This window comes from Leptonychotes weddellii, chromosome 6 (genome assembly GCF_054177405.1).
Source record: "Leptonychotes weddellii isolate Sample4059 chromosome 6, ASM5417740v2, whole genome shotgun sequence".
Classification (NCBI taxonomy): Eukaryota; Metazoa; Chordata; class Mammalia; order Carnivora; family Phocidae; genus Leptonychotes; species Leptonychotes weddellii.
Window position 1 is genome coordinate 14458250 of NC_138374.1, and position 19951 is coordinate 14478200.

The 19951-nt window shown below is 43.2% G+C and overlaps 1 protein-coding gene and 1 long non-coding RNA gene across 10 annotated transcripts in view; both read left to right on the forward strand.

Moving 5' to 3' along the window:
• Positions 1-19951, forward strand: part of ABLIM1 (actin binding LIM protein 1) — a 284673-nt gene that overhangs the window by 139587 nt on the left and 125135 nt on the right. For all 9 annotated transcript variants that reach the window (XM_081823453.1, XM_081823450.1, XM_081823448.1 and 6 more), the window contains exon 2: positions 8656-8790. In XM_081823453.1, the coding sequence (XP_081679579.1) occupies positions 8656-8790 (135 nt within the window). The remainder of the gene's footprint in view (positions 1-8655; positions 8791-19951) is intronic.
• Positions 12363-19951, forward strand: part of LOC145722137 (uncharacterized) — a 10277-nt gene continuing 2688 nt past the window's right edge. The window contains exon 1 of the long non-coding RNA XR_014146186.1: positions 12363-18241. This is a non-coding gene — a long non-coding RNA (uncharacterized LOC145722137). The remainder of the gene's footprint in view (positions 18242-19951) is intronic.

Sequence of the window (19951 nt, forward strand, 5' to 3'; positions counted from 1 at the left end):
CTGACATGAGCCTCTGTGTCACCTGGGAGATGGGACCTGTATTCTTAGTTTCTCTTTACCAAAGGACATGGCAGGAAAGCCTGCCTGGGAGTCAGGGAGCCTACCTCCTAATCCGAAGTCCTTTCTGATTCCTGTGAGGGAGAGGAGCTGGGACTCTAAGCAAATGACTGTGGTCCAAAGTAAAATTACTGACTCTGTCAGAGAAAGACTAGGAGAGGTCACAGAAGGGTGTGCCTCAATGAGTCATCTCAGCCCGGGGTGTGTCTCGGGAGTCACTCTTGAGAAGGAGGAACCAAGTTGGTTTTACATCCCTTTCCAAGACTCACCTTCCTATAGAGAAGGCAGGTGCAACACATCAGGGCAAAAGCGTCATGTAATTTACAAGGAGGAAATTTCCTGGCCGAATTATTATAATCCTAGGACTTCTTTGCCTTGTGAGAATCAGATTAACCAGATTTGCGCCTGGGCTGTTTCTATAATCAGGAGCCCAGCTGACCGACTGCTGACAGTGCCTTTTATGTTTAGAGGAAGAGCGAAGACCTGTTGCACGGCCTCAGAAAGGCAAATCAAGTACCGGGACATCTTACAAGTGGAAAGTGGCAGAGCAGCTAGAACATAGCCGTCCTGCTGCCCGCACCCCCCCCCCCGCCACCTGCTGGGAGTGTGTGTGCCAAGGCAGCCCTGCGCTTTGTGCCACGTAATAATCCTGATTAACAAACTAACATGGTATAAAAAAATTAGGTCGTGGAAGCCAATTAAAGAGAAAGATCATTTTGGACAACTAATGAAGGGGTTACAATGTGTAGCTTCAAGTAACTACCACTTGCCACAGCAGGAAATGGACTTTTAGGTAAACTACAAATTAAGCACTCTATGCATTCATTTAAACTCTGGAGTTTCTTGTTTCCCTGGCTAATACCAGTGCCGTTTTCTAGCACAAAGAAGGGGAGTAGGAGGTGGAGAGAAGCTGGAGCAGGGAGAAATTGTCTTTGTGATGTGTGTTTACAAGCAAATGGGAACTAAGGGAGTAGAAGCCTAGAAAAGATTCTAGGTAATCCACCAGTTTCTGAAATGTAGACTCCCAGGAGAACAGGATTCCCACCTTGAAGCAGAAACCAACCTTACCGGCAGAATATCATTTCGTGATTGCAAATCCAGATGGATCCTAACCAGAGACCAATCCAGGCCTGTGCTCGGGGTGGAGGCTGCAGGGAGGGCAGACTCCTGAGGGCAGACTGCGTTTCCTCCCTGGATCACCCTTACCCTGGGAGTGTTCTTTTCCCAGAAATTGCTGCAGCCTGGAATAATTTCCTTTTATATGTGAAGCGCTATTTCCCATCTGCTTATTTACTAGCAGGTGTTACCTTTGGGATTACGATGCAGCTGGGTGTTCAGTGCTTCTGAGCTGTGTAATCAGATTTTAGCGAGTACATCACACTAGATTGATTTCCTTCTGTGCTGGGTAAGACTTTCCTGTGGAAATCCCCTACACAGTGCTTCAGAGCATGGGCTTTGAAGTCAGACTATGTCTTAGCTGTGTGATCTTGAACAAGGGATCCAGTTCAGCTATGGTGCTCTCCTTAGCACTACAGGATAATAGGACAGCGCCCCCATAAGGCATTTGTGAGAATTATCTGTGGTCGCGGGTATTAATTGGTTATCTTAATGCCTGGAACATAGTCAATGTTCAATAAATTGTACCTGCTATAATAATAAAATGGTGCTAGAGAGTTATTTACTGAGATGCCGTAAGTTCAGAATTCTGTGGCTTCATGTGGGAGATGCTCCAAGAATGGTATTGGGTGGTAACCATATTTTCCCCTGATCCAGAAATTGAGCTGAGAAGCACAGAGATAACAACTCAGATTATTTGATGTGTGAAATCAGACGTATGCCAGAAATTTGGAGGAATTAACCATTGCATAGGGCCAGCGTTGATACATTGTGAAACAAAAGCAAAGCCCCAAACAAGAGAAAATCAAATGCTGGGTGACAGTACAGGTTATTTAGTGCAGAAGGATGTGTGGGAGAATGAAATATTTGAACAATATAGCCCAGAGTGAAAGCTTCAGAGAAGAGCCAGGAGCTAGGCTGGGCCCCATGGGTCAGGTTGGATTTGGGCAGGTGGGAAAAGAAGAAACCATTCCAGGTGAGGCACAGAGCTGTGTGTGGAGGCTCTGGAGACGCTGAAGATCATAGATCAGGGAGTGGCCAGAAGGCCCAACCAAAGGGGTGTTTGTATATTTACATAAACAAATAATAGAGTATTTTAATGTGCATTCTTTGGGGTTGGACTGCCTGAGTTCAAAACCACTTAGCACAGTGCTAAGTACTCGGCAAATGTAGCTCCTTCTTAGATATCTAAATAGCTAGTGTGGACCGTGTTATTGAAGATCCCTGCAGCTAGACAGACAACTCTAGACTTGATGGGTTGGGACTGAGAGAGCTATTGGAAGTTCTTTTTGTTTTTACGTTAATAAACTTTATTTGGGGGGGGGGGCTGGGTGGCTCAGTCGTTAGGCGTCTGCCTTTGGCTCAGGTCATGATCCCAGGGTCCTGGGATCGAGGCCCGCGTCAGGCTCCCTGCTCTGCGGGAAGCCTGCTTCTCCCTCTCCCACTCCCCCTGCTTGTGTTCCCTCTCTCGCTGTGTCTCTTTCTGTCAAATAAATAAATAAAATCTTTAAAAAAAATAAATTTTATTTTTTTTAGAACGGTTTTAGATTTATAGAAAATTTGAGAAGTTCGTACAGGGAATTTCCATATACTTGACAATTTCCCACATTAGTAACATCTTCCATTAATATAAAACTTCTGTTATAATTAATGAACCAATATTGATGCAGTATTAACTAAAGTCAATACTTTATTCGTATTTCCTTAGTTTTTATCTGATATCCTTTTTCTGTTCTGGGATATCATCAGGACACCACATTACGTTTAGCTACCATGTCATCTCAGGCTCTTTATAGCTATGACGAGAGGACTTTCCTCCTTGTTTTCGGTGACCTTGCCAATTTTGAAGAGTCCTGGGCAGGTTTTTGTAGAATGTCCCTCAATTTGGGAGGTTTCTCATGATTAGGCTAGGATTATGGGGGTTTTTGGAAGGAAGATCACAGAGGCAAAATGCCAGTTTTGCCCACATCATCTCAGCGTGGCCATCACTGTTGATGTTGACCTTGAGCACCAGTTTGGGGTAGTGCTCATCAGATTTGCCCACTGTTAAGTCACTCTTTTCCCCCCTGTCCATACTGTCCTCTTCAGAAGAAGCGACCAAGAACAGCCCACACTTAGGGAATGGGGACTTACATGCCACCTCTTCGAGTGGACTACTCTTTGCGGGTTGCATTGGAGAAGAAGGAGCCAGGGAGTAGGAAACTCTCCACACTCTGGGAAAAAGGGGTTGAGGGCAGGATTCATGTCCCGAAAGAAGGGGGGAGCTCAGTTATGTGACAGTGGGCAGAATTTAGTGGGAGAGGAAAAGAGGGCGGAATCAAGGATGACGGCAAGGTTCCAAGCGGCAGTGATTAGGGGATTGTCTGAGTGTAGACAGCACTGCATGCATTAGCTGCCAACTCCATTTCTTGGCTGTGTCACCTTGGAGGAGTCACTTTATTCCTCTGAGTCTCCATTTGCCCGTTGTTACCTGGGGTTGACGGTCCCTGTTCTTCCTGCCTCCTGGGTCTCAGAGTGAAATGAGAAAAAGCAGTTGTGAGCACTTGGAAAACCATCAGGCACAAAGCACTGCAGTTTTCAAGGCTGGCTAAGGGAGTGCTGGGGTCTTTGGGAGAGGAGGGGGATCTGACTATCTCAGATAACCGGGGGCAAGTTATAACTCACACTGCATACTCTGTCATGGGTTTGTGATGGTTACCTGCTAAGGAGATTTTTGCTTTCTCAGATGTTCTGTTCCTAGGGGTCTAGTTCCATGGTCTGTTGGGCAAGATGAGGCTGGTTCTGGATTGGAAGGAAGGGCTTTGCCTAATCTTTGTGGTGTTCTTACTGCTTGTAGTGGCCCCTGCTTGGGGGCGCTGAAGGTTTCTGGGATTTCCTTACTGATCTCAGTCCCCCAGTCTTATCACCTGGCCTACTTCGTAGGCATTTCAAAAGTAATGCATCCAAAATGGCGCTTTTGACTTCCATCCTTGACTGTAGTTTCAGAGATGGGACTGGCCTTGCTTGCCTGTGACAGTGTGAAACTTTCCAGCTTGCAATGGGCTGCTTACCTGAGTAGTTGGAATCCCTCCAAACTGGATATTACAAGGTGGAGGAATCCCTTTACCTTTCTGGGCAAATGGACTTCTAGCTCTTCATATATATTTCCTCAGTATTCAGAAAGTATGCAACCATGCTTTTGGGATTTCATTGTACTACTCTTATTTTAGCAATGAATTGTCGAGCCATGAAAGATTTTGAGCTTGTCTATGCAAGTTCCAGGGCAAATCACTGACTACTTGGTACAGTAGAAAGAGTCAGGAAGCCTGACTGTTAAATGTACGTCTGCCAATAACTTGCTAGTAACTTGGGGCAAGGAACGTAGGCTCTTCACCCCTCAGTCTCCCTATCAGTAGAATAAGTGGGTACCACCCAGGCTTTGAAAGATGGAGCAGTTGTGTAAAAATTAGCAACAGAGCTAGCTGGCAATAAGAGGAGTGTGCAATTTACTCTCACAGCCGCATTGTAACTGACTCAGCATATTTCAAAAATGTAAAATTGAGCCAGTGAACATACATTTGGTATTAACCAAACTGCCAAATGCACTATGTAAAACGAACCTCTTTATTAATCTTTAAAAAGGAAAGAGATTCTTTTGTTGACACTGTTGAGATGAAATGAGCGCTCTCGTTTGGTCTTTGGATTCTGTCAATTCTCTAATAAGAATTGGGCACCTGGGTGGCTCAGTCGGTTAAGGCTCAGGTAATGAGCCCAGGGTCCTGGGATCAAATCCCGCATCAGGCTCCTTTGCTCAGCAGGGAGCCTGCTTCTCCCTCTGCCTCTCCCCACTCCTCCCCCTGCTTGTGTGCACGCTCTTCTCTCTCTCTGACAAATAAATAAATAATATCTTAAAAAAAAAAAAAGCCCATTCCTTCACAAGGGGGTGGTTCTGATACATGTTTTCCTGGGCTGATGTATGATGGAGAGTCAAGTAAACGCAAGAGAGGCTCTGCTCATCTCTGGGTGAGAACAAAGGTCACCTCAGGGCATGGAGGACTTCGGAGTGTAATATATATTTCCAAAGGGAAATGCTTGCAAAATGCAAATGCTGATCCCAATTCTGACCTTTGCGACTGGTGCCAGTTGACACAAAGAGAAAAGCCAAGAAGTGAAATGATATTTTCCTTCCCTCATCATTACTCAGCATGGCTTACTTGCTTAGCTATAAAGAATTCAAGTGTCAAGAGAAACTGCAGTGCAGTTTTCTGATTCAAAAAATGCATTCTTCCTTCTGGCCAAGAGATCCACTGTGCTCCAATATTGTTTCTGAAGAGGACAGCCTTGTGGATTGCTTCCTTCACTCTAACGTTCCTATAACTTGCTTATCCATACTGTTTGATTTTTAAAGGAAAATAGTTCTTAAACTATCGTATGCATAGGAATCATCTAAGGAGAGCACCTGGGTGGCTCAGTCGGTTAAGCATCTGCCTTTAGCTCTGGTCATGATCCCAGGGTCCTGGGATCAAGCCCCACATTGGGCTCCCTGCTCAGCGGGGAGTCTGCTTCTGCCCCTCCCTCCGCCCCTCCCCCCTGCCTGTTCTCGATCTCTCTCTCTCACTCTGCACTCTCTCTCTCTCTCAAATAAATAAATAAAATCTTTAAAAAAAAAAAAAAGAATCATCTGGGGAGCTTACGAAAATGATAGAACCCTGACTCCCACCCCGAGTTCAGTGGGGCTGAGGAATCAGCATTTTTAATCTATGGCACGGGGGTTCTGATTCAGGGGATCAACAGAGCTACTTGGAGGAGTATCGCGCTGGGTGCCAAGACCACGAGCGATACTTTATCACACATGGTGTGTGTTCCCTTCGTCAGTCGTCCTAGCTGTTGCTTTTAGAACTGCACCGGAGCTTGGCTCAATCAATTATTGCTTGACTTACAACAATTTGTGATTGAGACAAATAGCATGGGAGAAGCCTAAGTTTGGGAGTCAGAAAGACCTGGGTGTAGATCTCCAAGCTTCTACTTATCGTTCCTTGGGTAGGTTGCTCAAGAACTTTTTCTATTTACTTACCTGTCAAGTGGGAATAATATTACCCACATCACCAAGAGGGGGAGGTGGTGGTGAGGAGGGGATAGAATGACTTACAGGTAAGCACTTAGCACCATGCCTGGCATTTAGTAGAGGCTCAATAAATACCACTTTCCTCCATTCTCACAGGCAGCAGGAATTAACTTAAAAAATATATATATAGAAAAGAAACTCATATTCTCCTCCAGCACTTAAAGCAGATATTGTAAAGATAAACTTTTTTTTCTAAAGATTTATTTATTGGGGCACCTGGGTGGCTCAGATGGTTAAGCGTCTGCCTTCAGCTCAGGTCATGATCCCGGGGTCCTGGGATCGAGTTCCACGTTGGGCTCCCTGCTTGCAGGGAGCCTGCTTCTCCCTCTCTCTCTCTGCTGCTCCCCCTGCTTGTGCTCTTTAAAAATAAAGACTTATTTATTTGAGAGAGAGAGCACACGTGCATAGGGTGGGGGGACAGAGGGAGAGAAGAGAACCTTAAGCAGACTCCCTGCTGAGCGCAGAGCCCGACTCAGGGCTCCATCCCATGACCCTGAGATCATGACCTGAGCCGAAACCAAGAGTCGGATGCTTAGCTGACTGAGCCACCCAGGCGCCCCAAGAGAAACTTTTTTTTAATGTCCAGGCAAATAGATTTGGGGCCTTGTTACACATCACTTTAAAAGTCAATGGTTTTTTAGCAGTCTTGAAAGGATGCCCCTCCTTAGTTCCTTTAGGTAATACTGACTTCTGTTTAACCTCTTCTCCGAGAGGTTAAATGAGTTGCCAAATGAAGATCAGGGGTGACTCTCTGGTAGACGAGACGAGCCACTGGCCAGTGCATGCTACCTAACGAGTCAAGAAATATTTGCTGAGCTCCTTTGGTGCATAAATACACATTATCAAGAGCGGTCCCAGGGGGCAGGTAAGGAAATGCAGGTGGGTCACAGTGTTGGTATCTTTGGTGGACACTCCCCAGAGCCAGTGCAGAGAACCTGGATCAGGTGTGTTTAACCTGAAACCACACCTGTTCCTAGTCAAAATCTCACAAGGACCACCTTGTTTCTCAGAATTTAGCTAGTAATGGATTATTTGGACCGAGTTGTTCAGACTCTTTCCAGGTGAAACGAGAACATCACAGGGGTCTGAGAGAAACAATGCACCATTATACCTGTAGTGTCCAGCGAGCTCCTTGCTGGAACAGGCTTTCTAAATTGAGTCTCAGCATATCGCCCCACATCTCCCCCCATCCAACCTGGTTTTACTGTTGCAGGAAAAAAAAAAAAAATCATCTTTGTTCTTTGTGTTGGTTGATTAATTTTAGGTTCACTGTTCTTATCCCATTTTGCGCTCATGAGGATACTTATGTAATACATTTCTGTGTATCACATGGTTCCTCCTCCTGAGGACCCAAATCAGGAAAAAAAAAAAAAAAATAGTACCAAGTGCCTATCTGCCTTCTCTGGCTGGAGGAATTACAAGTTAAATGAAGAGCTTTGGTCAGCTGAAAGCCACAATGTCCTCTCCTAGCCTTGCTCAGTCTTTATAAAGGAGAGGCTGTAAATCTTACCCCTGGGGCAGGGTGGTCACAAGAACTTCCATTTTCTGAAAGCTAACCTCTGGAAACTCAAAGAATAAGGCCAGTAAGCCCCATCCTATGATTTTAGAGCCTAATCCAATCCCCTTTGTTTTATAGGAAAAGAAGCTGAGGTTCAGAGAGCTCCACATAGTTATTAGGAACTTCTTTTTTTAAAAAATTACTGCCCACATTGTGTGTATGAGGAAATGTGCACACAACACGAGGCTCATCCTAGGCCTCCAAGAGGTTAAATGAGTTGCCAAATGAAGATCAGGGGTGACTCTCTGGTAGACGAGACGAGCCACTGGCCAGTGCATGCTACCTAACGAGTCAAGAAACATTTGCTGAGCTCCTTTGGTGCATGAGCATTCTGCTATGTTCTGAGAAGCTGGGGGATAGAAGGAGAAGTACAAATGGGGAGAAAAATATGAACTTTAAGAAATTGCCCCCAGCTTTGAGGAACTTACAGTCTACAGTGAACTCCTTACTGAAAGGTGTTTCTAAACCAAAATAAAGACATATTACAAATACGTATTACAAAATATTGAACCAAACAGTATCCTATATTTAACAGCTCAATTACGTAATCCTAGAGAAGTTTGGGAGGAAGAAAGAGGGTTGCTGGCTCTCAGAGGAGCAAGCCCAGTGTTTTCTCCACTGGACTGTTAAAGCCACAATTCTCTTATTTATTGTTTATCCTCATGATTATGGCATAGGGAAGGGGCTCAATTCATCCTTCTTGAATCAACGTGTGGCTCCTTAGATAACATAATTATGGGGCTATTTCTGTATGCCCCTCATGACCCCTTTTGTAGGAATGCTTTCTACTCACATGCATCTCTTGTTGTTTTTTTTCCAGTGGCCCACCCTCAGGACCCCCACCACCCATCGGAGAAGCCTGTCATTCACTGCCATAAATGTGGGGAGCCGTGCAAGGGTGAAGTACTTCGGGTCCAGACCAAACATTTCCACATCAAATGTTTCACCTGCAAAGGTATGCTGCCTCAAGCTTCCTGCTTTCATGGCATGTCGCCATCTGTGTTCACCTCGGGGTCTGTCCCTTGAACCCCATGCCAGGCCACCAGGTGACAAGTGAATGTGCTCAGAAGCCCTGGCATCACTTTCCTTCTCTGGTTTGGGTGAGATTAGACTCAAGGGGGAGGCCGATTCCCCCAAAGACCAATGGCCCATACGCCTTCGGTGTTTATTGAGGGTCCTGATCCTGGGAGGAGTGAGAACAGTAAAAACAACGCAGTTTTGTGTTTTGTACTTTATATTTATTTCCCCCCGAAATGAAGGACTCTCATCCCAAAGTCACCTTGTCCCAACAGCCATTATTTATAGAAGGGCTGGCAAGTTTATAAGATTAGGGTTCTAAGTCACTGGATGCTGTGGGGTGATTGGGGAACATGTGCGTGCACGAGCATGTGTGTGTGCATGCACGTGTGTATTCAGAAGTGAGAATTAATCAACAACACTCGGAAGGTCTCCAAGAAGCTAACGAGTTGAGATTGATTGCCATTAACAAGCCTCCTTTTTGGGGTTTGTAACTGTTGGCATCCTGGCATGAAATACGCTGACCTGTTATTCCGGAGGTAGGGCGGGGGGCTGAGTGGGAAAAGAGAGGAAGAAGAAAGTGGTTTGTGTATTTATTTGAGGAACAGGTTACTTGAGCTGAGGTCATGTGGGGAGCTCAGGCTGGGTTGAGGGATCCAGGAGGAGAGGTGGAAGGAGAGACAAGATGATGAGCCTGCTTTGTAGCTCACTCTGCCCTCTGTGTGTGTTGGGCACTCTCATCCCTGGGAACTGCATTCCTTCTCAGTGCCTTAGTTTGTGAACTCAGCGTTGCCATCTTAAGCCATCCATCCCTGGCCAGGGAGGCTTTCAAGGAGATGCTACCTAGGGACCGTCAAACATAAAAATAGGAGGGGCGGGGGCCTATCTGTTTGTTTCACTGAGGGTAAACTCTTCTGAGAAAGAGCATTAACATATGGCTCAGGTGAGAAGACTTAAGGGGAAGGGAGGACATCAGTTTAGTTCCCATTGAGCATGACAGAAGGCTGTGATGCACATTTTATAGAAAGGGATTCTTTAGTTTTTCCACAAACCGGTAGGAGTAAGTACCAGAAATCTTGTTTTCCGACAACTCAAGTTGGCCATCAAGAAACATGAGAGTCTCATCCAGGGTCCTAACTGCTCTGCTGTTCTCTGTGGCTTGAATCCTGCTCTTACCACTAAGTCGCTCTGTGATCTCAGGCAAGTTACCTGTCTCTCGGTGGCCCCATGTCCTTATCTGGACAATAAAGAGACTAGACCATGTGATACTTAAGTCATCCCGGGTCTGAAGTTTGCTGATTCCATATACACAGAACAATGTCTGTGTATAATAGAGAACCCAGAGGCACTGAATTAGAGCCTCTTAGCATGTAAGAGAAAAATGTTTTCTGGTTACATCCAGATTGGTTAACTTAGAGTTAGGCATTACATTCCGTTTTATTTTTTGCTCATAAACTTCCTGCGACATGGCTCAAGGGGTAGATTTGGTCTGCAATAGATACACGGTCCACAAGCAATGGGGGCCTTGCATGTATTCTGTATTTCTAATTGAAAGTACAAAGTGGGGCGCCTAGGTGGCTCAGTTGGTTAAGCGACTGCCTTCGGCTCAGGTCATGATCCTGGAGTTCCGGGATCGAGTCCCGCATCGGGCTCCCTGCTCGGCAGGGAGTCTGCTTCTCCCTCTGACCCTCTCATGCTCTATCTCATTCTCTGTCTCAAATAAATAAATAAAATCTTTAAAAAAAAAAAAAAAGAAAGAAAGTACAAAGTGTTAGTCTCAGATGTGGGTAGTCACTATTCGGCACACTAAGGAATTAGAAGACGTGTTTGTTTATCCCTCACGGGGAAGCTTCCTTGCTATTTTTCTCTTCTAGTGTAAATCTAAGGACTGAATGTAAATTATTTATGTTAGAACGTTTTCCCATAGACTTTGTTTCATGCTATGAATGTGCTCCTGAAAAGTCAAATGTTTGTATAAATTGAATCATATTGTAGGAGCGCTTGCTGTTTGTAGCAACTATTTTGAATTTAACAAAACTTTACTAAAATAAATGTCTTTTATTCCTGTTTGTTTTTTCTCACACTTAATCTATCAATATCTGTTATCTTATGTCCTTTTCTTTAATATCCAAAGAAAGTGACTTAACCTCCTCATTCCTTATACCCTGGCAAGTTCATTCCTTTTCCCCAAGATTCTAGAGTGATGTTGTCCAAGTAGAAATATGGTGCAAACCACGTATATAATTTCTATATTTTTGAATAGCTATATTAAAAAGGTATAAAGGGGTAGGTGCAATTAATTTTCATAATGTCTCTAATCTCTATATATCCAAAATATCATTTCAACATATAATTAATGTAAAAATTATTGAGATAATTTGACATTTTTTTTCATACTAGCTTAATAGCACATCTCAGGTTGGACTAGTCACATTTCAAGTACTCAAAAGCCCTTTGTAGGGGCACCTGGGTGGCTCAGTCAGTTAAGTGTCTGACCCTTGATTTGGCTCAGGTCTTGATCTCGGGGTCATGAGATCAAGCCCCGCATCAGGCTCTGTGCTCAGTGGGGAGTCGGCTTAAGGTTCTCTCTCTCCCCTCTCCCTTTGCCCCTCTCCCCTCTTGCATGCTCTCTCTCTCTAAAATAAATAAATAAATCTTTTTTTAAAAAGCCCTTGGGGGTGCCTGGGTGGCTCAGTCGTTAAACGTCTGCCTTCAGCTCAGGTCTTGATCTCAGGGTCCTGGGATCGAGCCCCGCATCAGACTTCCTGCTCGGCGGGGAGCCTGCTTCTCCCTCTCCCACTCCCCCTGCTTGTGTTCCCTCTCTCACTATGTCTCTCTTTGTCAATAAATAAAATCTTAAAAAAAATATAAATAAAAAATTTTAAAAACCCTTTATTATAGTTAGTGGCTACAGTATGGAACAACACAGTTCTAGAGAGTCCTTGAGGTTTTGTTTTGTTTTTTGAAGATTTTATTTATTAGAACTTGAGTGGGGGGCAGAGGCAGAGGGAGAGGGAGAAGCAGACTCCCTGCTGAGCAAGGAGCCTGATGCAGGGCTCGATCCCAGGACCCTGAGATCATGACCTGGCTGAAGGCAGATGCTAACCAACTGAGTCACCCAGGCGCCCCAAGAGTCCTTGAGGTTTGCATTCTTGTGGTCCCCTCTTGCTCCAAATTCTTTCCAGTACCAAATTCTTGGCTTCCCTTTGTGAATGCTGCTCCTTACACATTGCTTCACCCCACATTGGCCACCATGCCTCTTTATTTCCCAACATACCATGAACACAAGGCAGCTATTTTCAGTAGACTTTACTGAAGGTTTGGGATAATGGAGGGAAATTATAGCCCCGAAGAGGTAACAACTGTCCTAATATTCTCGAGCCATGTCTAGAACAAGAAACTTCTCATTGGCCAGGGCCATTTTTCTCTTCTCTTCTCTTCTCTCCTCTCCTCTCCTCTCCTCTCTTTTTCTTCCTTCCTTCCTTCCTTTCTTTTCATTAATAGGCTTTAATTTTTTGTGCAGTTTTAGGTTTACAGGAAAAGTGAACAGAAAGTCCAGACCAGGGCCATTTCTCATACGTATTCAGACTCCACCTGCCACCATCTTGGTATGTCTTCCTCTCCCTACAAAGACTCTTCTCCCCTTCATCCCTCGGACCTCAATTTCCTGTTCCCTCACTGTCCTGACTCTAAATTTTCATGGAGTCTCTACTTTTTATGAATCCATTAGGACGGTTTCCCAGAGGAAACAAAAGTCTTCTTGAGGAATGCTGTCTTCGTCTTAGCCCACATGGCCCAGACTGCAGCTCAGTCTGAAAACAACAGTTTTGTTTTCTGCCTGTCCCATCTAAAGCAGAGGTATCATGTCCAGATAGTGAGCTAATATCCTGGGAGAAAGGATTTGGGGTGGAGAGCAGTTGCTAGAATAAGCCTGGGCTTTGGGATAAGAGCTGGCCAAGTGCAGAGGAAGAACATTCAGGTTCTGACTCTGATTTCAGGGCCAGACAGCATTTCTCCCTCAAATTCTCTCCCCTGCCTTCCCCTCTACCCTCCTGCACTCATACATCTTGTTGCCAAAGCCTCATAGTTCTTGAATGGGACCAGAGGCTACTTTCCATAATTAGAAAGAACATCCTAAAATTCAAACACCTACAGGAATAAAAAGCAGAGATGAACTCTTTTACTAGGAATGGGTTTTGAAAGGAGAGGGAGAAAGAGGACAGCGAACATCTTCCATGAGAACCAGACATGTATGAAGGTAGGAAAGGGTCGCTTCGGAGGAACCTAGGGTTCAGAGCACAAACTTAAACCAGTGATCAGTCTCTGAGTTCACAGGATCCAGGGGTGGTGAGCAGGAATTTTGTTGGTGAACCCATCTCCCTAAAATGTCTGACATCTTGGGATCTGATGGTGTAGGAGTTATTTACCCAATTAGTAAATGTTAATTGGACACATACTCCTTGTGGGATATTATGCTAAGTGCTAATAATAGGAAGAGACAGCACACCATGTTTGTCCTCAAAGGACCCATAGGGTATTTGGAGAGACATATAAATAAGCAACATTTATGATATTGGGTAATAAGCACTGTGATGGAGAAATCTATAGGATGCTGACTGGAGGCAGGGAGACTCCTAGGGGAGATATAAGCATCGTCCTGGTAGAAATAATGTAAGGTAGCAGCAGGTATGATAGAGAATCAGGGGCAGATCTAAGAGACATTTAAAGTTAAGGTTGATAGGATTTAGTGGCTGTATGTGAGGAATGAAGAGGATGCAGGTTTCCAGTTGGCCTGCCTGTGTGGACAGATGGTTGCCACCCACTAAGGAAGAACAAGAGCACTGCACAGGGTCGTTCCAGGAGGAGAGTTCAGCTTGGGATACATCGAGGCTGAGGACACATGGTATATTCAGAGTCCAAAAGGTTTAGCACTCAAGAGACAGATACTGGTCTATGTTGGGAAGAAGGGTGATTTTTAATTTTTTTTTTTTTTTATTAAGTTAACTCTACCCCCACCATGGGGCTTGAACTCAGGACCCTGAGGTCAAAAGTCACATGCTTTACCGGCTGAGCCAGCCAGGAGTTCCAGGAAGAAGGGTTTGAAAGTGTTTTGGCATCTAGATAGCAGCTGAAGCTAGATGATGGTGTGTGACATTGCCCTAGGAAAGGGCAAAAGGCAGGAAATAAGTAATAAAGAATGCCAAGGATCTGAAGGAGGTAGAACCCAATTTCCATTTGTAACCTTGGGAAACGTACCCACCTGCTAATGAGATGAGGAAAGTGGGAAAGTGTTTCAATTAACACTGGGTTCTATAATTAAAAGAAAGGGAAATCCCAAAAGCTTCTGTTATTCTTTGCAATAACCCAATGGGAGTAAAATATGACTGCAGGGTTCTGGACGGACCTATGTCTTGAGCACTCAGTAGCTTTGTTTCTCATCTTTTCCAATTAGCAGCAATCATCCCAGGTAAGGAGTTTTTCCCTTAATCCTCTCTGTTCATTCTGATATTGATCCAGGGATGTGATAGTTTTTTAATTATCACCTTGTCCTCATCATACTTGTAATAATGCTCAATGAGAGAATAAGAAATCTGTTTTAAATATTATGCAGTTAATATTTAATTAACTATGTATTTAATCATTGATTATTTAATATTTAATTGTAATATATATGGCTCATCATATTGATACATTACATTGTTTGTTATAGTTTTTATTATTTATCTTGAGCATTTATTTTCAAAATAATGCCCTAGATTCATTTTTCTGCCAAAAAGTTCTAGAGCATTTAGAAAAGATCAGGGACCAAAAAACATAGATAGATAGATAGAATGAACGAACGAAAGAATGAACAAACCAGGGACCAGAGAGAGACAGAGGATCAAGAAGGGCTGTTGGGCAAATATTTTGTTTTCAGTGAGCCTTTCCTGGACTATCCTGTATAAGATTTTAACTCCTCCCTATATCACATTTATCCCTGCTTTATCTTTTTTTCCTTAACATTTACCATTTTGTAACATTTTATTCATTTATCTTCACCCTCTACTAGAGAATAAGCTCCTTGAGGGCAGAGACTTTTGTCTGTTTTGTTCACTACTATATGTCCAGTGCCTAGAACAATGCCCAGCATTCAATAAGGTGAATGACTGAATGAATGAATGAATGAACAATAACCGTGTATTTCTTTGGAACTTGAATATTAGTAAATGTTCCTAATGGCATAGCTAGTCAACAAGATTTAACAAGTGCTTAGGATAATATATGTCCTCCTATGGTTACTAGACAGTAACATCATCTTCCGAAACGGAGGAGTGTAAGGAAAGCTTTCTATCGTTGATGACAGAGCTGTGTGTCTGCCTGGCAGGTAGAAGAGTTAAGAGATAGTGCTGGGAGCTGTTGGTGAGGATCTTGCTGTTGCTTAGTTTTTTATACTGGTTTAGACCCTGAGCTTTCTCCTTTGCACTTGCATGGGCAGACTGGATATGGGTTATTTGGGGCCTCAAGAAATAAATTGATAAAACTCCAGTAAAATGGAAGTGGTTTCTTAGATCTCCTAAGAGCTGAGCTTGGGCTTTTAATACCTATTTAGAGAATATTAGTCATTCAGAAATTGATTAAAAGGCAGAATGAACCAGAATACAAGGAAAAGAAGTTTTGTTTTTTGTTTTTTTTTAAAGATTTTATTTATTTATTTGAGAGAGAGAATGAGATAGAGAGCGCATGAGAGGGGGGAGGGTCAGAGGGAGAAGCAGACTCCCTGCCGAGCAGGGAGCCCGATGCGGGACTCGATCCCGGGACTCCAGGATCATGACCTGAGCCGAAGGCAATCGCTTAACCAACTGAGCCACCCAGGCGCCCGGAAGAGAAGTTTTTTATAAATGTGGTCCCTTCTCGGCAAATGAGAAACCACTTTCATGCCATCTTTTGTTTATAAAGGATAATCCTTTTGAATTTTGTACCATGTTAAAGTGTTACCCAGTCAAATAAACACGATTTAGATTTTTAAGTAGTTGAAGTTTTGAATGCAAGCTGGAACAGAGCAAGGGCTCATAAATTCTCCAAAATGTACTGCCAAACAGTTCTCTTACTGGGAGCTAGTTATCCATGGGTCTCTTTTTGTGGGCAGAGATGCTAGTAGCCATTTGTTCTGAATTTTCTTTTCAAGGTAGTTTGTAGAGCCAATAGCCTTGGAAGATAGTGTGTCCCTCTGGAGTAGAGGGTACGTTTGTTTGCTGTCTAGTATATTAGAAATAACACCTGCATCTGAAGCAAAAGTTGGACAGATTTGCTTGTGGCTCATTATAAAAGTTTGTGGTTTCCCAAGCTCAGGGTTCTTCAGCTGTGAAACAAACTCATCGCACGTGCATGTACTTCTCTTGCCCCTGGGGACTTACGGGGCATGGAAAACCAGTAACAAATCCGGAGCTCATGTCGTCTGCTGTTAGTAGTAAAGTCTTTCGCTTCTGACCCAGGGCTTTCTGTCTTCTGCCAGCACCTGTAAAACTAGGGCAGGCTCACTTGTTAGCTTGCAAGTAAAATCTCAGGTTCTTTACGGTTCTTGACACCTCTTAGTCCATGTCCTTGAAAGCTTATTTCTTGAGAAAATGTATGCTGAAGTTTACCCAACTTGATGGAGGACGTACGCGTTTTCTAAGAAAATGATTTCTACAACAAAGTTGTGGGCGTGTTTATGCGGTAGAGGATGGGAAGCTGAGACTGTCCGCAGGCATTTTCAAAGCAAGCATTGATCCAGTCATACTGCTGGTTCTTTTCGTCTCCTGACCCTGAACCCTTGGAATGCCCCAGGCTCACTCAGACCTCACCTCAGTGTCCACTTCGTTGGACTTTCTAGCCTGCACACTGCTGTATATAAGTCACCTAGTCTATGGGTTTGTTTGTTTGTTTGTTTTTGCTAGAGCAGCCTGAATGGACTAGACAGCACATTAATCAGATGTTCAAATAATCATACAACTATGACTTACCAACTGTGATCAGTGCAATAAAGGGAAAATAAAAAGCTGCCTGAACAAAGATGTGAGCTTGCAGCAGGAGGATCTTGGTGTGTTTATGGTGGGGAGAGGGGCAGGTGGTCAGGAAAGGTCCTCCCGCCCCCACCTCTCTAAAAAGAGTTTAGGCAACAAATAAAGGCTAAAATACAACCACCACTTATTCTTCCTAGTAATAAAAGTCAACTAAATAGACTCCATTGTTCCAAAGAATAGATTTGTATTCTTTTCTTCCTAAAAGTCACTTGATTTTTGCATAAATCAACCTGGGAATATCAATGCTTGATGGCCTTCAAATCTTTACCATGTGAAATGTTTACAGAGCATCTATCATCTATCATTCACTGTGCCAGTCTGTGGAGGATTGGAAGGGATATATGACATGGGACCTAGTCCTGAAGAACCTGTGATCGGGTGGCAAGCAATGTACTTTCTAGGGGAACCATTGCTGGCAGCAGACAAGTGCCGGCCAATGGTCCAGAGCCCAGGGGTGCTGAGTCAGAGGCTGAGAAGCCACCTAGAGCTCAGTGGTCTGGGGATGTTGCCAGGGCGGGGGAAGCAGCATATGAGAAAGCATGGATGCTCCAGAAAACTCAATAACCTTCCCAGGACTGGAAAGGGGGTGCGTGTTAGTTGTGGTCAGGGGTAGGGGCTGCATTGTTCAAGGCAGCAGATGGTGAAGACAAGGGTATGGCTAGACTTGACATTGGCCTTCGTTCAGGCGAACAACTTCCTACAAAAGTGAATGGAACCATGATGTTCCCATTGTCATTTGAAAGATGGCATTTTAAACATTAATTATAGTAGCTATTCCTTTTCAAAAATGGAATTAGTGTTATATGTTATTTATAGTCACATAGTTTTAAAAAGACTTCTGAACATTGGGTATCTGTGGAAAATTTTAAAAATCACGTAAACTCTTCCCTCAAGATAGCATTGGCAGAGATCGTTATATTGAATTATGTTTTAATAGAGACTGTTGCTACTTAGCGATGTCAGTCTCGGCGATGTGTTAGAGGGTATGGAAAATGTCACCTTTGATGGCTTTGAAAAAAACCCTTGTCCTCTATAATGTTCAATCATCAAGAGAACCCATGAACATCAAACTTATTTTTAAGGAGTGTATGTAAAACCATTAGAAAATTCAGGGTATAATTTTTACTAATGTCAATGAATTATAGTACGTTTTTCAAGAATTACTCTTCAAAGACTGAGTTTTGTAAAGGGGCTTGGGATAAACATCCTATCTCTAACAGCGTCTTCTGTATTTGCTATCTTAGGGTCTGGAGGATGTTTACCAGGTCAGGATCATTCCATGTAGAACATTTGCATTTATAAAATGCAAGGATTGTATGGAGTAAGATGGATGAAAATTGTAAGGTGGTGAGTTGGATATACAGATTAAGGATTTTCTGTATTTAGGTTTTTTTAAATTTTTTTTTATTTGTTTCAGAAGTAGAATTTAGTGATTCATCAGTTGCGTCTAACACCCACTGCTCATCACATCACATGCCCTCCTGAACGCCTATCACCCAATTATCCCTTCCCCCAAACCCCCTTCCCTCCTGCAACCCTCAGTTTGTTTCCTAGAGTTCAACATCTCTTATGGTTTACCTTCCTCTCAATTTTCATCTTATTTTTCCTTCTCTTCTCCGCTGTTCATCTGCTTTGTTTCTTAAATTCCACAGATAGTGAAATCATACGGTATTTATTTTTTTCTCTTATTTCACTTAGCATAATACCCTCTAGTTCCATCCACGTCACTGCAAATGGCAAGATTTCATTCTTTTGGTGGCCGAGTAATAGTACATTGTGTATACATACCACATCTTCTTTATCCATTCATCTGTTGATGGGCATCTAGGCTCTTTCCATATTTTGGCTATTGTGGATTGCTGCTAACTGTTTTCAGTTTTTTAAAAGTAAAATTGTAGGGGCACCTGGGTGGCTCAGTCAATTAAGCCTCTGCCTTTGGCTCAGATCATGATCCCGGAGTCCTGGGATCGAGCCCCACGTTGGGCTCCCTGTTCAGCGGGGAGTCTGCTTCTCCCTCTCCCCGCCACTCCTGCTCTCTCACCCGCACTCTCTCTCAAATAAATAAATAAAATCTTAAAAAATAAAAATAAAAAATAATAAAAGTAAAATTGTATTCTCTAATTTATATGCTATAAGAACTAAGTCTTTATTTTTATATCCCATTTCCAAAGTAAAACCTTAGAATATGGTAAAATTATGAGTTCGATTTTCTTTTCGTTGCAATGTAATCCTGTGATTTGACTTAGACAAAAAAGATCAAGAAAGTAATATTATCACATTGTCCATATCCAAAGAATAAGTGTGCTTGCTATCCTGGATAGAAAGGCCATTTATTCTATCATAAATATCCAAACCATAGATAACATACAGCCTCCTTTGGCTGTACTATGGCTATAATCACCTCTGTGGGTATGGCTGTGAGCTTATCTAACCTACATCTCTTGGTACGTATAAAACAAACTTTTCTCCACTTTGTCCTCCTTAGCTGGAAAAGAGCTGATTATTGATTTCCTTAAAATGACTCACTGTACACTTAAAGACCATTATTACCTTGACCTCTTTTTCTTTGGTCTAATCCCAATCTCATCTACTGTTTTTTTTCCTTAAGTGTTCTCTCTCAGCCCCTTAGTTATTCCTGTTGCTACCCTGTGAACCCATTCTGGTTCCTTCTCTTGCACCTAAGATGATGGAGTTCTTAACCAACCACAACCTTATTCTCTGTACTTGGGTCCTTCTTGGTACTGCTAAATACAAAGTGCAGCATAGTCTGAGCCCGTATATAGCACTTGTGCATGGGAATGGTCTCCAGAGTTGTTGAGTTGCAATTAATTTCAATGGCTAATAAAGTTCAGAGTCTCTTTTTTTTATTCTTATGTTAATCCCCATACATTACATCATTAGTTTTAGATGTAGTGTTCCATGATTCATTGTTTGTGCATAACACCCAGTGCTCCATGCAGAACGTGCCCTCCTCAATACCCACCACCAGGCTAACCCATCCTCCCACCCCCCTCCCCTCTAGAACCCTCAGTTTGTTTTTCAGAGTCCATCGTCTCT